This window comes from Pinus tabuliformis, chromosome Q (genome assembly GCF_031772625.1).
Source record: "Pinus tabuliformis cultivar Carrire ecotype Pingquan chromosome Q, CPIR1, whole genome shotgun sequence".
Lineage (NCBI taxonomy): Eukaryota > Viridiplantae > Streptophyta > Pinopsida > Pinales > Pinaceae > Pinus > Pinus tabuliformis.
In genome coordinates this window covers 410,778,936-410,796,492 of record NC_142296.1, presented here as the reverse complement: position 1 = coordinate 410,796,492, position 17,557 = coordinate 410,778,936, and the positions used below count along the sequence as shown (strand labels likewise).

At 38.9% G+C, this 17,557-nt stretch overlaps 1 protein-coding gene across 1 annotated transcript in view; it reads left to right on the top strand.

The window, feature by feature from the left end:
• LOC149219929 (Ribosomal protein S8e family protein) overlaps positions 1–17,557 on the top strand; it is a 99,767-nt gene that overhangs the window by 53,321 nt on the left and 28,889 nt on the right. The window contains exon 6 of the mRNA XM_089384557.1: positions 14,752–14,809. Within this exon, the coding sequence (XP_089240683.1) occupies positions 14,752–14,809 (58 nt within the window). The remainder of the gene's footprint in view (positions 1–14,751; positions 14,810–17,557) is intronic.

The window sequence follows — 17,557 nt, the reverse complement described above, 5'->3', positions numbered from 1 at the left end:
CGGAAGTAGCGTATATGTTTCTGAGCATTGAAAAAGTTTTATTGATCTGATAATACTGATTCACCCCCCCCTCTCAGTGTTATTTCCAACACATTGTTCTGGGCATCGCACTATTGTTGTATGGGCATCACATTGTTCTAGGCATCGCACTACTGTTGTATGGGCATCACTATTATACTGTTGTATGGGAATCACATTGTATCTATGGGCATCACATTGTTTTGGGCATCACACTGCTTTTGTATGGGCATCACTGTGATACTGTCGTATGGGCATTGCATTGTATCTATGGGCATCACATTTTTCTGGGCATCGCACTAATGTTATATGGGCATCACATTGCTATTGTATGGGCATCACTATTATACTGTTTTATGGGCATTACATTGTATCTATGGGCATTGCACTACCGTGTGGGCTTCACTATATGGGCATGGCATTCATAGAGGCATCGTTACATATCACATGGCAATTATAATCAGAGGCATCACATGGTAATTATACCTAGAGACATAGCATGGCAAGTATACACACACATTTGTTGATGTTTCGTATCTTATATATCGTGGCATCATACACCCTGTTTTATATGGCCCGTAATGTTATTCTTTGAGCGTCATCGCATCTTTAGTAATACAGTGACTTGTTCTTTGTATGGCTCAAATCATCATGATTAATGGACCTCACATCTCTTGGTTCGTGTAAGGGGCTCGCTCTCAACAGTATGGTTCGCATTTATCAATGGTTTGTATTATTGTATTGTAACTTCTTTTTGGATCGTTTTTGTTTACACAATGGTTCATGTATAAGATCAACGATCGCACTCTGTTTCTATGGCGTACACATATGGTTCTGTAACTTACTCTAAAATGTATGGACAAGTACATGACTTGAGATAGTGATCTATACTACAGTGAAATTGTTCCCTATACAACAACGAGGAAGCTTGACGTAATCTTTTGTATGGCAACATACACCAATGACATTACAGTAATATGCTAGATACCTTGGTCATAGAATGTCAGTGTATGATTTAGGTTGACAACCTTACCTTGTGATATGGCAGTGACCCTTGTCAACAATGATATGGTAGAGATACATGACAATTGTGACTCGACAGTAACTACGATAACAATGTCATGACCTTGATGACAGTATGGTAGCTCATGTGATGGTATTATTTGACATGACAGGGATGCAATTTGACTTATGAGGATCATGTAGATCCCTGGGTGGCCCTAGGTAGCCTAATATGATTAATGTGTCTCATTGTACTTTGTATCTCAGTTGGACAATTGATAAATATCTAATAGAAGAAGACAAGATTTCCCCCTTGTGGGGTTTTGCCCTGGTCTCTGACCTAAATCCCTGTGTCCCTTTGTGTATGCTTTTCTTCTGCTGTGCCTTTATTGTTCCACTGCATTGTTGATGTTATTGTTCTCTCTACATAATTGCTAATGATGTCACGATGTTATGGGGTGAATGATATATGAAAAATGTAATGTTAAATTGATGAATTGTTTATAAATGCAATTATCTACAACAAAGAACAATCTAGCCCTAAAATTAACAAACTTTCACTCAAAATAGATAAGAGTTTGTTGAGATCCATAACCTCCTCTAGGATGTTACAATAAAATAATCTAGGAAACAACTCTGCGTGAAGCTCACATATATAAGCTAATTTAACATATGAATAAAATAAGAGTTAATTACAACAACTTGCTAGAAATAAAGCCTAGGGAAAACAACCTTCTCAACTGCCTTTCCCAAAATAGTCTAAAGTGGTTTTAGATCCACTTTCTCCAAGGGAAAATAAATAAAAAGAAGTTATATCCTCCCAACCAACTCTTGCATTCAGGCCAACAATATATGAGTTGGTTATGCATAAAGATATGTGCCAATAACTCCTGTAGGGTTGATCCAAGAGAAAACCACTTCATAGAGTAAGGAAGGGGAGTGGCCCCTTAAATCAAGTTGGTGGCTTGATAAGATGTTGGTGGTCCCTGGGAAGGTATGAGTTAATAGTGTATGACCCCATACAATGTTAAATTTGGCAACGTCGGGACAAATTTCCCCCGAGGAAAACCCTAAGCCCCATGTGAATCCCATCTTGTCAAAGAAAGAATTATGAAATAAAATTTAAATATTAATTGGGCAAGAAATTATTAAAATAGGAAATACATTAAAAAGCAGAGTTCAAAATTCAAATTGAATTTCCCTCCAAAATGTTTTTGGTTGGCTTCATTAAAGGTCATACTTTTTGGTCAAATGAAAATCTATATAAATCATTGTCGTAAGTCACCAAGGAAGCATGTTGGAGATACGTATGGAATCTCGACCTTGTTTTTTCTCTACGATGGATGACATGGATTGGTCTATAGCTTTCGGTGGGTCTAGCATTCTCTCTCTCTCACATATTGACACACATCTCTCGCTATCTGTATGTTTTGTTCTTGGCATGCCTGCATGATCTTCGGGCCTCTCGTATTCCTATTCTCCCTAGGTTTATCACATCTAGGTTATAAGACTTTCGCTATGACTACAGTCTGCGACTCCCACACAAACGACTCTCGAATAATATGACAATGGCTCACACATGACACGTAGATTCGATTGCGGTTCACACATGACTCCAGATGGGCTTGCTAGTATCGCATCACATCATAATATCTATAAGCATCGAATCATACGAGCATCCAATCACACTTTTGTTTAACATGGTATATGAATTGGCACTGTATCTCTATTTGCTATGGTTCACGTCACTGTAATGTCTGCTAGGGATACACATCATTGTTGCTGACCTCACATCTAGTATTGAAGTGAGATTACATTGTCTGCTGGCTTGATTGAATTTCTTCCCGGATAGATCTGGTATCATTATGGTATGTATGTTATTACAAAATTATGTTATTGCAGTGGTTATGATTCTCTACAGCGTGTCATTGCAATGACTCAAAACTACAGTGCCATTAAGTTCTCTACGGAAACGCATTAGTACAACGATCCTATGACTCTCTGCAACTTTCTATTACTACATTTTGATTACAATGGCTCGATGAATCTTCATGGTGTCTTGTATCCCCTCACGATGGCTCGTATAGTTTAATGATGGTTTGTATATCCCTTAGAAACCTGTTCCTGTATTTCACACAACTAGATGACATCAATATATTTTATGATCAGTCCTAGAACAATAAGTCTTGTTTCTCGACACTAAAGTCTCGGTATAGTAATTCGGCACTGTGACCTATATATGTGATTTTTGGGTTCCGTAGTCTCTTTTTTGGATACATGATTCTTAGCACAATGTTTTTGATTCCCAGTACTATAGTATATGATGATGTATATGAGCATTATGTATGCTAGAACAATATGACTCAGGTGTGACCCTATGCATCTGCAACAATAGTGCACCTATGTTGATGTTTTGAGGAACCTCTGAGATATATGGCTATGTTTACGTAGCCTTGCTATATATGATGTCAGTATTATAGTGATTGGTAGTATGTGAGTACATTGAATTGACATTATATGCAAAATAGTATTGGCAAGCATTACAATAAGGATATCATATTGTATGGTATCATAAGAACATTAATGGTATGGCAGAATAACATAAGTACCAATGTATTGGTATGGCATGGCAACTTCATAAGAGAAACTTTGATTCTGAGCAGGAAGTAGTATTCTCGTATTTCACATTGTTCACAAATGTAGTTGTGAGCCCCACTGGATTGGCCCTAGATGGCCTAATGTGATTTACAATGATAATGATGTACTTTGTATCTTGATGATATCTAATAAAAGAAGAAGAAGAATTTTGGGTTTTCCCCCTTGTGGGGTTTTGCCCTGGTCTCTGACCAATTTTGGTGTCTCTGTGTGTATGCTTTTCTTTTGATGTTTGTTATGAATATAATTCATATAAAAATAATAAAGATAAATATAATATAATAATAATAAATAATAATTAATTAACTAATGGTTAGTTAGTTAGTAATGAAGAGGCATGTCTTAGAGACATGACCATTCATGAAAGGGCACTTGCCTAGGGTATATAAGCAGGCCCTCATTCTCATTTGTAATCATCTCATATCTTACATCAATTCAATATACAGTTACATGTCTTACAATGGACATTTATGTCTTTGAAGTATTTTAAAGATTTTTGCTGTGTATACGACTTTTGGTTGTTACATTGGTATTAGAGCATTCCGCCACGTATACGAATTTTGGTCATTAAATTGGTATCAAAGAATTCTGCTGCGTATACAACTTTTGGTTGTTACATTAGTATTAGAGCCAGGTTGGCAGATCCCGACCTTTGGCCATCAACTTGTCGTCACAACTAAAGTGTTTCTCTACACGAGTTGGAGTTTCTCCATTTTCGGTCAGGCCCTTGGCCACTTGATTAAAAAAAGTAAAAAAAAAGGGAAATGGAAAAAATATTATAAAAGAAAAGAGTAAATTTTTTGTTTATTTAGTTAAAAATAATAATAATAATAAGGTCTTTGGCCATTGACATTTCAATGATTCTAGTAAAAAAAAATGCATAGTCTAACGAGGCGGAGGAGTTGCTCGGAAAGTTATGGAAATTCCGGTCATATTTAGAGAAAATCCAGCAAGGATTTTTTTAAATCCAAGTTATAGTTGTTAAATTTCAAAATTTTAGGTGTCCTAGACGTTTTTGATGGCGCTGAATCCATTTCCACCATCAAAAACACGATTCAAACACTGTCTTTACAAGATTTTTTGAAATTTTTTTACTCGGATTCCTTACATCGGACTACTTTTTTTTGGAGTAGTCTAACGAGGCGGAGGAATTGCCCGGACATTCATATATATAAAAAGGTTCGATATTATTGATAAAAAGTGCATGATAAAGTCAAAATAGAATCCTTTCCAAATATCTTTAAAACCATACGTAAGAGAAGGAAGAGTAGATAAGATTTGATTCTTCATTAAGTAGTTTACAAGCTTAAGGTTTTAGCAACACATGGTATTTTCAAGGTAAAAGAAGAACAAAAGGAATACAAAATCTCTTTATGTGAATGGTAAGTTTTACTTTTTACGTGGAGAAAATTAACCGACTCAAAGGCACATAAGTGGACATATATTTTATATTATACCCCAAAGAGGTGAATAGCCACGTTTCACTAGGGTTGTAACTTTTCAAAAAGAAAAAAAGAAATATAAATATATATAGAAAAAGGAAGTTTATAAAAAAAATAAAACAAAATAAAGTAAAATGAAAGAAAAAAAAAGTTATCAAAAAAGAAAAGAGTTTAAGAAAAAAACAATTGTTGAGAATATATATATATATAAAATAAAAAAAATAAATTAATTAAATTACCAAGGAAGGTTATTAAGTCAAGAAAAATGGAATCTAATTCGAAAATAATGAATTAGTCACGATGAGTCCCACACAACAATCACTATTTTGGACTAAATGTCCAAGTTGTCTAGATGAAATTGGATATACATATATTAAAAAAAGTGCAATTTACATTGTCCAAGGTGTGGAAGGTTATTTAGTACAAAAGAACATCAAAACAATGAGTAGATGCAATTAAAACTATTAAAGGAAGAAATCACGACGCTTCAACAAAAGAATGAAGCACCAAAGAAGAAATATAAAGATCTCGAAGATCAATTTCATGAAAAATCAACAGAAAGCAACGAAGAAATTTGGCGTCTAGGTGACCACATTGATAAATTACTTTCACAGATAAAAAAATCTAAGGTTAAGAAAGAAAGACTAAAACAAGAAAATGAAAGTTTTGATAAGGAACTAAAGGAGAATCTATCAGAAAAAGAAAAGAAAATTTGTGCCTAAAAACCCTTAATAAAAAATTATTAGAGCACATAAAAAATTTAAAAGATAAAGAGAAAGATACTAAGGACAAAGTGAACGATTCAGAAAATGACGAACTTTCACGTCTAAGGAATCATAACTAAACCTTACGTAAATAAAGAAGCTTAAAAGTGACAAGAAGTCACTAAATGACAAGTTAGAACAACTTCAAGAAGTAGTATCGAAGTCTCCAGTCGTTTCAGTCCAAGTTGAAGATAAAGAAACAAATATCGATCCAGTCAAAATCATAACTCAAGCAGAGGATAAACCTACTGAAGTGAAGACACATGTAGAAGTTGCAGTTCAAACGATGGACATTCCAAATGATGATTCAGTAGCCAACTCAATAACAACAGTGTTTGAAGGAAATCATGAAACAACCACTAACATGATAAGGGAAATTCCAACCAGAAAAACTATTTATCTCGAATCACAAGATCAGACTTTCCAATCAATCTACGCACCAGTATCACTCAGAACATAAACGACAAATTTATGTTCTCAAGAATACTAAAGTTTGCAAAATCCAATCTTACAATAACTATTCATCACAAATTTTCAGAGATCAGAAGATTAATCTAGGATGGTCCAATCTATTCTCAGTACGACAATTTTGTCAATCACTCAGAGCATCATATCATCTTGTATCAACGAAAATGAAAGTTCAAAGACAAGAAGATATTCTCAGTAAGCTTTGAGGACAAAGCTTCTTGAAGAGAGAGGCAATGTTATGAATTTATATAAAAATAATAACTATAAATATAAATATAATAATAATAATAAATACTAATTAATTAACTAATGGTTAGTTAGTAATGAAGAGGCATGTCTTAGAGACATGACCATTCATGAAAGGGCATTTGCCTAGGGTATATAAGGAGGCCCTCATTCTCATTTGTAATCATCTCATATCTTACATCAATTCAATATACAATATTCAATATACAGTTACATGTCTTACGATGGACATTTATGTCTTTGAAGTATTTTAAATATTTCCACCGTGTATACGAATTTTGGTCATTACATTAGTATCAGAACATTCCGTTGCGTATATGAATTTTGGTCGTTACATTGGTATCAGAGCATTCCACTGCGTATACGAATTTTGGTCATTACAATGTTCTTTTTATTTCCGCTGCACTGTTGATGATGTTGTTCTTTCTATATAATTGCACATGTTGCTAATAATGTTATGGGGTGAATGAATAAATCAATAATGAAAAGTATAAATGAAATTATCAAAGCAAAAAATAATTCATCCCTAAGAAAAATTAACATACAATACCTTTGACCACATTGTAAGTAAAATTGGCAGCGCCATGTAGTACCTTTGACCAAGTTGTAAATAAAATTGATGTCTTCTCCAATTAATATATAACTCAAGGTGGCAACTTAATCTATGTGATAGATCTCGAAACATACCCAAATGATGTCATACAAGTTGAGGAAAACGACTGCTTCATCTTAAGCACCAACCATCATATAATATTTTACTTTTTCGAAAATAAAAGGGGGTAGCCCCTATCCTTTACTATAATGATGTCACCTCCAAGTGCGACTTAGGTTGATATGGAATTTGATTTATAGTCGCCTCATGATCTCACCCCGTGGTAGGATGAACATGAAAGAGAAAGGAGAATGTCACTTTTATCGTTGAGTATTAGGCCACCCCACTCATAAATTATTGCTTTAAAAAAAAATTGTTCCAAGGGTCCCTAGTATGAAACTAGTCGGTTCCATTCAACACCAACCAATTCAGTGAGAAAAGGTTGGTTCCATACAGGAACTAGCCTTTTCCAGAGTACATGGCACCAGTTTAGACTGCTTGTTGCTCTAAAACGGTTGGATTCGCCGGTTCAGTCTGGTCCGGTCTGGTTCTTATAACATTGATATTGATACAACTGTTGATTTGGGGTAGCATCGGATGTGCTCTAGCCACGAAAATTGGTGGAGAGGCTAAAGCACATGAGATCTCCAATACTCAGAAATGGTTTGGGCAGAATCTAACCAGTTTGGGAGATATTAAAATAATTAATATTTTTAATGGAGTCCCTAAGTCTAAACTTAGGGAAAATAAAATATTAATGTGAATTAATATAAAACTGAGTTAGAATGGTCCAAAAGTCATGGATCAAGCCAGATCTAATCTTAGCCGTTGATTAGGGACTTAATCTCGGCCGTTGAATTGTCAACGAGAAAAGTATAAGAGGAGGCTTGAGGGTCACTTGGAGAACACACCGAGTTGATCAAGAATTCGATTTTCTGGGGCAGGGCTTGCTGAGGAAATCGAAGGAGTGATCTGAGTTGCCGCTGAGGAGTAGTGAATGCAGTAACAAAGAGGTAGAGATAGTACCGGGAACATCAGTGCAGAAGTTGGGAGAGGGTCGACACAAAGCCAGCTAGAGGCCACATAGAAGCAGCCAGAGGCCACGCAGAGGTAGCCAGGAGCTGCGCAGAGCCTGAGGAGGGCCAGTGTGGGAGACGTAGAGGCTCTAGAGGCTGACGTAGAGCCCCGAGAGGCTGACGCTGGCCCAAATAGGCTGCTGTTGGGCCAGAGAGGCTGACGCAGATTCTAGAGGCTGACGCTAGGAGATTTCATGGGGCAGATTGGGGCTGATATCTGTCTCCGACTGAGAGGTAATACTGCCAAGGGCATTCTCTGTTGGGTGAGCCATTTCTGGCACCCAAATTGTATTCTGAAACTGCTTAATAATAAAACCCTCAGATAGCTGCATCGATTTTCCCGCATTGGGTTTTTCCGGGGGCATTAGTCCAAAAATAATGGTGTCACTTGTGTGCTTGTTTTTCCTTCAGTTGATGATCTATGTGTTGAGATTGTACTTGTATTTATTTTCAGTATTTACACGGTAAATAACTTGTTAATTAACAGAATAAGTAGGAAGAAATAAATCAGAAAGTACAGGAAGGATTTCTAACAGTTAGACTTAGAAATTCCAACATGGTATCAGAGTGTGGTTGCAGATCACAGGATAATTGGGGGCATCAGCCGAGTAGAGCAGCAACAACAGAAACAGTTGTCCAGAGTGGCAGAAGTTGTTCCTAGCGGAAAAGCAGCAAGGAGGGGTGACGCAGTGCATGCGTCATTATTTTGAGCCGGGAAGAGGATCAGTGCAGTGGCAAAGAGGAGCAGACCTGACCTACGCAGTGCTCGGTCACCTTTCTCAGTGAGGAAGGATTGACGCCTGTGGCCAGGAGGTGTGGATTTTGCTGGTGCCAGGATTGCGCAAAGCCTAAAGGCTCTAACCTTCAGTTTGCTGGGGCATAGGAGGCTGTGGGTAAGTTGCGGAGTGAAGCTGGTGGGGTATTATGGTCAAAACAATACCTAATAAGGCAAGACTAAGGAGGAGGGAGTTGTTGCTGAGGATTTCTAGCCAAGAAATCGGATTAGTGGTGCAGCTGCACTAACGATCGGAGTGGGGGCATCTTGACATTGGCATAGGGGTTTCCAGGAGGGAAATCGAGCCTCAGAGGGAGTCACACCGAGAACTTCCAGGAGGGAAGTAGAGAGACTCGGAAGAGTCGAAATAGGAGCAGCGAAATGGCAGTGAATGGGGTAAGAGATTAGGACAGACTGGACGAAGCCTCAAACTTCGTAGTCTGGAAGGCCAGGATCTTGTCCATTCTAGACAGGAATCGTCTCAAGCACTTCGCCTTGAACATGATAGCGATCCCAGTTGACCCAACTGAGAACAAAAGTTACGAGGAGGCAATGGCGAGGGCCAAGAGCATCATTCTTGACAGGGTCAAGGACCATGTAGTACCACATATTGTCGGAAAGGACACGCCAAATGCGATGTGGGAGGCCTTGAAGAAATTGTATCAACATGCTTCCGTGCAGAGGAAGATGCTACTAGAAAATCAGCTGTGGTCATACCAGATGCAGAAGGGAGAACATATAGACACCTTCCTCGATCGATTGAAGGAGATACGGGATCAGCTGACTTCCATAGGGGCCACGCCAGATGAAGAGATGTTGGTGAGGACCGCATTGAATGTAGTCTCAGAGGATTGGGAGGTATTTGTCTAGAGCATATTGGGCAGGTCGACCCTTCCAGATTGGGAGGAACTGTGGGCGACTCTTCGTCAAGAAGAGATCAGAAGGCTAACCAAGGCGGGAAGCAGCGACAAGGGGGTCAGAATCAAAAAGGAGGAAGAGGAGGATGTTGCCCTAGCATCTGCGAGAAAGGAGGAGAAACAGAATAAGAAGGACCTCTCCAAGGTCAAATGCTTCCACTGTGGGGAATTGGGTCACTATGCGAACTAGTGTCCAAGGAAGAAGAGCAAGGGAGAGGCTTCTGAGACCAAGGCTGCGCCAGCAAGGGCGGAGAAAGAAGTGGAGACAGATGATGACTGTGCCATGAGTGCTCATGCGCCACTTGAGAGGAAGTGGGGAGACATCGAGTTGTAGTCAGACGGACTACAGGCGATGAGGGGTAGGATCCTCGAGGTACCCAACCTCTTGGATTATACCTTGCTACGAGAGCCTCGAAGAGGAGTAGCAGGACTGGCGGATGTCGGTAGAGACGGATGTGAATGGAGTGACAGAGGGAGCTACAGTGCAGGAGTCCCAGGATAGCGTGAGGCAGCAATGTGAGATGCATAGAGTTGTTGCAGTAGCGTAGAGGTCAGAGAGGGAGCACTTGTCAGTGACAGAGAGAGCTCCGGCATCGGGAGTGTTTCTAGCCTGACGAAGATGTTAGAGTTGGGAGATAAGTTACTTACTTCTCAGTAACTGAGTTGCAGTGCAACAGTTAGCAGTGGTAGTGCTATGGGCAACACGATGCAGCATGATGAGAGGGGTTGCAGTGCAGATGCAACAGTGGTAGTGGCAGGGCCATGGGTAGCAGTACATGATGCAGCAGTGCAGGGATGTTGGGCAGCAGGCCTAGCATCAACACAAGGACTGATGCTGGATGATCAGGGTGATACTCAGTGAGGAGTCTTACTAGAACACAGTCCTCTCTAAGAGGGAGTGTTGATTTGGGGTAGCATCGGATGTGCTCTAGCCACAGAAATTGGTGGAGAGGCTAAAGCACATGAGATCTCTAATACCCAGAAATTGTTTGGGCAAAATCTAACCAGTTTGGGAGATATTAAAATAACTAATATTTTTAATGGAGTCCCTAAGTCTAAACTTAGGGAAAATAAAATATTAATGTGAATTAATATAAAACTAAGTTAGAATGGTCCAAAAGTCATGGATCAAGCCAGATCTAATCTTAGCTGTTGATTAGGGACTTAATCTCGACCGTTGAATTGTCAACGAGAAAAGTATAAGAGGAGGCTTGAGGGTCACTTGGAGAACACACTGAGTTGATCAACAATTCGATTCTCTGGGGCAAGGCTTGCTGAGGAAATCAAAGGAGTGCTCTGAGTTGCAGCTGAGGGGCAGTGAATGCAGTAGCAGAGAGGCAGAGATAGTACTGGGAGCATCAACGCAGAAGCCGGGAGAGGGTTGACATAGAGCCAGCTAGAGGCCACACAGAAGCAACCAGAGGCAGCCAGGAGCTGCACAGAGCCTGAGGAGGGCCAGCGTGGGAGACGCAGAGGCTCTAAAGGTTGACGCAGAGCCCCGAGAGGCTGACAGTGGGCCAGAGAGGCTGATGCAGATCCTAGAGGCTGACGCTAGGAGATTTCGTGGGGCAAATTGGGGCTGATATCTGTCTCCCACTGAGAGGTGCTACTGCCAAGGGCATCTCTGTTGGGCGAGCCATTTCTTGCACCTAAATTGTATTCTGAAACTGCTTAATAATAAAACCCTCAGATAGCTGCACTGGTTTTCCCGCATTGGGTTTTTCCGGGGACATTAGTCCAAAAATAACGGTGTCACTTGTGTGCTTGTTTTTCCTTCAGTTGATGATCTGTATGTGTTGAGACTGTACTTGTATTTATTTTCAGTATTTACATGGTAAATAACTTGTTAATTAATAGAATAAGTAGGAAGAAATAAATCAGAAAGTAAAGGAAGGATTTCTAACAGTTAGACTTAGAAATTCCAACAACAACAACCTAAGAAGAGGGGTCACATGGAGGCTGGTGCATTTACAAGTGGGAGGGAAATGCAATATCCCACTTCTGACCTTTGTGTTGTACATAATCTGATATGTAAATATTGTGTATATGTGGATGCATTCACTTGGATATTAAGCCACGGGCTTTGTGCAAAGAACACCTTCTGTTGAATACTTATACATATTTTGGTGGTATCCCAACTTTTAAGGTCTTGCTAGTGAGAAAATTAGTTGCTTAGGAAGGTTGGAACATAAAGCTGTGTCATCAGAATGATGCAAAACACAAGGATTTGTGACAGGGTTCACCAAATTTGAACCTTGAGTTTTGAAATTTGGTGAACCTCAAAAGAAAAAAGTATTCATGTTCATTCAGGTTCACCGAACTTGAACACTAAACATAAACGCGAAACCTCAATGAACTCGAAGTATACTTGGCTGTAAACAAAAAACCCTTCGCTCACTTTGGTTTATTCCGGCTTGGCACTGACAGCTAACCCATTGTTCAACAAACTCGAAGTATACTTGGTTGCAAACAAAAAAAGCCCCTCTCACTCCATATATATATATAGAATCTTATCAAAAAATTCGAACTTGAATCGAACCCGATTCTTGTTGAACTCAAACTCAAACCTGAACTGTGTGACATAGACTAAAGGCAATTTAATATGAAAGATATCATATGAATGGCTTCTGTAAGAGAAGAAGAGGGGCACTGAATTTACAAGTGGCTATGGGAAAAGAGAGAGAGAGGTATCTTGTGTGCTTGCATCTCTTGGTCAAACTTCTTTGTTGATTATTTAGGATATGTGGGAATAGCTCTGTCAGCAAGGTGCACGAAGTGCATACTGGTTATTTTAAATGTAGAGGACTTTCTTTTATAATATCCCAAGGGATATTCTCGCTAATATCAGATATTATAACTTATTTTTTTTGGAGAACCATATTGCTAGAGAAGGTAGATTATACCTTGTTCCTCAAGAGCAGGTTCTTCGTACATGATACGCAGATCTATAAGGCAAGGAAATTGGTGACTAGTTAGATTGAGGAGCCCTTAATCACTTTTAAAGGCTTCTATTTGTGTTCAAGCCCTCATTCAAATGCTCTTTTCCTTCACATTTTCAAATGCTATTTGTGTCAATGGCATTCAGGCCTCTTTGGCATACGTGACAGAGTGAGTGTTACCAATGTTTTCAATAGAGTCCTAGATCAGGTCTTCTCGAAAGGATATGGTAGGCTTGGTAGGTTGTGTCAAGAGAGTTGCATTGGGACCTTAAGAATTATCACAAAGAAGGGTTTTGGCATCATGTTAATTTTGAACTCTCCTAAGAATGAGCAAGTTTGGTTAATTCCTTTTTTATTCTAAAACAGTTAGGAAGGAAATGTTTTTACTCATGGGCAGTTATGCAGGACAAGGAATTTGGTGAATAATTATGCTGTAGAGCCCTCAATTTGTCTCAAAGGCTTCAAGCTGTGGTCAGATCCTCATTCTTTGCACTTTGTCACCTAATATTAACTGCAGCTTGTTTGAGTTAATCTTAGGGTCTCACAGACCTATATGGAAAGATTGGCAATGATATGATGGGAAATCATTTCTGGATTGCATAATTGAAGAAATTTACTCTTAAGATTGGTCACCATTACCCTAGTTGATCGATTTGATTGGAAATGGACTGTTGGCTCGTGACACAAGATCAATTAGGTGGTGTCAAGGACAATAAAGCTCTCACTTTTCAATTTCGAGTACTGGGGTGGTTGGTTCTTCACAATAGCCTGGTAGCTAAGGATTGATTACATCAATATTGGCTTTATTGATAAACATTGTGCAATTTTCCATAAAGACAAAATGGTTAAGTATATGATATGGAGCTCCAAGATTTCTAGAGTTTTTTGGACATGGATTTTTGTTGAATACAATATTCATTTTGTTGTCCCTTTTCGTTGGAAAGTGGTTCATTTTTTGGAAATGAAAGGATGATCTGACAGGAAGAATGGAGTCTGGGGAATGTGACGAGGCTGGCGTGTATTTGCTTATTATGGAAAAGATGGTGCTAGAAATCCTAAATGAGGTGACTAATTTGGTCCATTTGTGTGAAAGGACAGCTTTTAGATCAGAATTGACTTAGGCAGATCTCAGTTAGGATGCACTTTTTAAGGAAAATATAGTTTCTCAAGGTAAAAGGAAAATCTAGTGGACATGCTTGCCTAACTCCTTTTGTAGGAAGGGTGTGCTTGTTTGACCATTGTTTGGCTTAATGATGTATAAATCTTAGATGCAATTTTTTGGTAAGTAATGAAATGTTTTATACATTTCAAAAGCAGGGGAATATCCAATCTGGCGCTAATTCAAAAGTGGCTGTTCATCTTTTGTCTAAGAAATTATTTATGATGAAGAACAGTAGCTGGGATTTTGGTGAATTTGTTTTGTAAAGCTTATATTTTGGGCATGTTTGAACTTTGTACAGGATAAAGGTTCTTAAGTTTTGACAACAACTTTTTTGTGAGTATAAGGAGATAGTTAATGTCAAGCTTATGCACAGTAGATGATTTTTTAGCAGGTCACTTAGTGACCTGAGGGTGGATTTGGTTGTGTTTGAAGGCGACTTTTGATTTGTATGTGTGTTGAAACCGTATCATAATCTTTCCAAAAATACTATTCATGCATTTTTATAACCTAGAGAACACATATCTTTACATGTTAATGCTGTTGTTTGGAAAGGGTAAATCATTATGAAGATTAAATAGCATATCCTACTCTGGTTTTGATTTTAAAATGCTAGCATAAGCCCTTTGATACGATTAATTATTCCTATATAATGGTTTTATAACCCTGGGGCCTGTTTTGACTACTTCCTACTGCAGGTGAGGCCCATTGCAGAAGACGAAATGTTTCGTGTCATACGATCTGGCAAAAGAAAAAGTAAGATTTCATTTGCATTCAATCTATGGTTTAACTTGGTTCTTTTGTTTGAATATTCTTTTCTGGGTTCCCCTTCAATCATCTTCAGTTGTACTTTGGTTTTCCTGATTTCTGGTTTGTGAGCCTATACACATATTTTGGAAGTTTGTACATATTTTAACTTAGTAAGCCTCGTTGTAGTAGCCATTCCCTTAGGATAATTCTGTAATCTCGTTGGTGGTTCTGTAGTCTCTTAGTTTTTCTCAGGTAACGTATTCCAGGAAATGACCTGTGCACTTCCCCTTATTCCAAGGATGGTACCTAGATAATTCTGTAATCTCGTTGGTGGTTATGTAGCCTCTTAGTTTTTCTCAGGTAACATATTCCAGGAAATGACCTGTGCACTTCCCCTTATTCCAAGGATGGTACCTAGAGTAAACCATAGATTCTTCATGGCACAAGGCCAGGTCTATAACTCATGAATATATATATATATATATATATATATATATATATATATATATAACTTATCAACAACCAGCTCACTAAGAGAAAACATGTCACAAAGTGGGATTTGAAGTTGGGTGGGGAGGATAGCAGCTTTTCCTTCACAACTACTTGAGCAACAATGTAAATTATATGTATGTTCTATGTTGATAGCAAATTTACTTCAATTTTCCATATTAGCTCAATATCAATTCCAGATTAGCAATCACATTTAGCATGATAGTAAAATGCAGATAGAACATAAACATAAATCACAAAAGACAAGCCAAGACAAGAGGACACAAGATGTGGCGCCAGCGAGGGACAAATCCCAATGTGGGGAAGCCCTTGATCAATTCTTCTTATATGTTCTTCAATAGTTCAGCAGAGAGAGAGATAGTACATATACAACAGACATCAACCTTTTGACTTATCTAAATAAGAGCAGAGATCTTCTCTAAGAAGATGGCATATGAGGTCGCTGATCTGAGCTCAGGTGAAGGCATACTGCATCCACTGATCCTCCAAGGTGACTCCATCACCATGCTGCACCTCACTGTGCTGCACCCAATCATCATGCTGGACCTCATTACTATGCTGCACACATCAAACTGCCGCACCTTATCATCATGTTGCACCTCCTTGTTCTGGATCATCATACTGTACCTCACTGTGCCCATCATGCTTATGCTACACTTCATCACTATGCCCATCATGCTGCATCCATCATGCTACAACTGACAACATTTATCATCATACTGCTGCAATATAATGTTGCTGCCACTTACACTATGTTGTTCCATGCACCTTACTGTACAATGCTGTTGCATCCATCACATCATGCTGCACCCCTTTGGGGTATTCAACACTCCATGTTAACCCAACACGTGGCTCCCACAGGCTACTCCAAATCTGTTCCAAATCTGGTCAATATCCTTGACCCAACGCACCTCTAACACAGCTCCAAATCTGATTGTTTCTTTGCTGTGCCTGACTGTTCTGGTTAGGGCACTTGGGCATACTGTTGTAGCCCTAAAGTTCTCTCAACAGTCCTCGAACAGCCCTCCAAAAAATGCGGACTAGGCAAGGAGAGATGCTCCTCCACCACGCTGAAGGTAAGGGCTCAAGACAGCCCTCAAATCTGGCCACGCTAGATTTCTGTAGTGGTATGGCATGTGGCCTACCACACAACACTACTGCTGCTCATGACACCCTCCGTCAATGGTACAACCCATCCGTTAGCCTTTAAACAAGCTAGTGTTCAACTCTTAAGGCCTTGGCCTAGCACAACAAGCATCACGGCTTTCTACAACAAACTTCAGACCTTGTTCAACCCTTGAAACAGTCCTCCACCTTGACTGCGTTTAGGGCTGCATTTAGGTCTCCACCTTCATTGTGTTTAGAGCAGCTTCAACATGACCACGTCTTAGGCAGCTTCATCATGACATTGTCCTAGCTCTAGGGCATGCCTTCTCCACATGACTACGTCCAACATGACTGTGTCCTATATCTAGGGCACGTAGAGCTAGGGCATCATCTTCTAGGAGTTGCGTCGATCCTTCTTCCCCATGGCAACATCTAGGGCAGCTCTTCTAGGATCTCTCCTCTCACCAAGACCCAAAGACAAGTGGAGAGGAAGAGATCACAAGAAGAGTGTGTGCAAATGACCAGTGTTGCGAAAATCGCGATTTTTTTTGTCCTGGCGATTTGATTGGCCAATTTAATCAGCAATTTTTTCATTTTGAAAAAATCGCCAAAAAATCGTAAAAATCACCAAAAAATTGTGAAAAAATCGCCAAGCTTTTTTCCAAAATGAAAAAATTGCGATAAAAATCGTAAAAATCTCGATAAAATCATAAAAATCTTCAAAAAATCGTGGATGCTTTAGATACTTAAAAAATTGAAATTTTTATTTTTATTTTTTTTAATGTCGCTGATGTTTTGCCTATTTTTATTGTTTTTTTCCTGATTTTTACTATTTTTTCTGATTTTTCCCCTCGCCGATTTTATCTCGTTCGCGATTTTCGCAACACTGCAAATGACTAGCAAGCCACCTCTTTTTATACTAAAACGTTGAGTACATGTGGGGGCAATTTGGTTGCTGGCCGACCTTGACGAATTGTCACATAACACAAATAAATTCATATCTCCATGAATACTTGTTGGAATCGGATGATCTTTAGATCAATCCTACACCTCTCAATGAGAGGAATCCAAGAAAAATATCAGTTGCCATAAATAAGATGATCCACATGTAGTTTGGCCCTAGTTGCCAATTTTAAC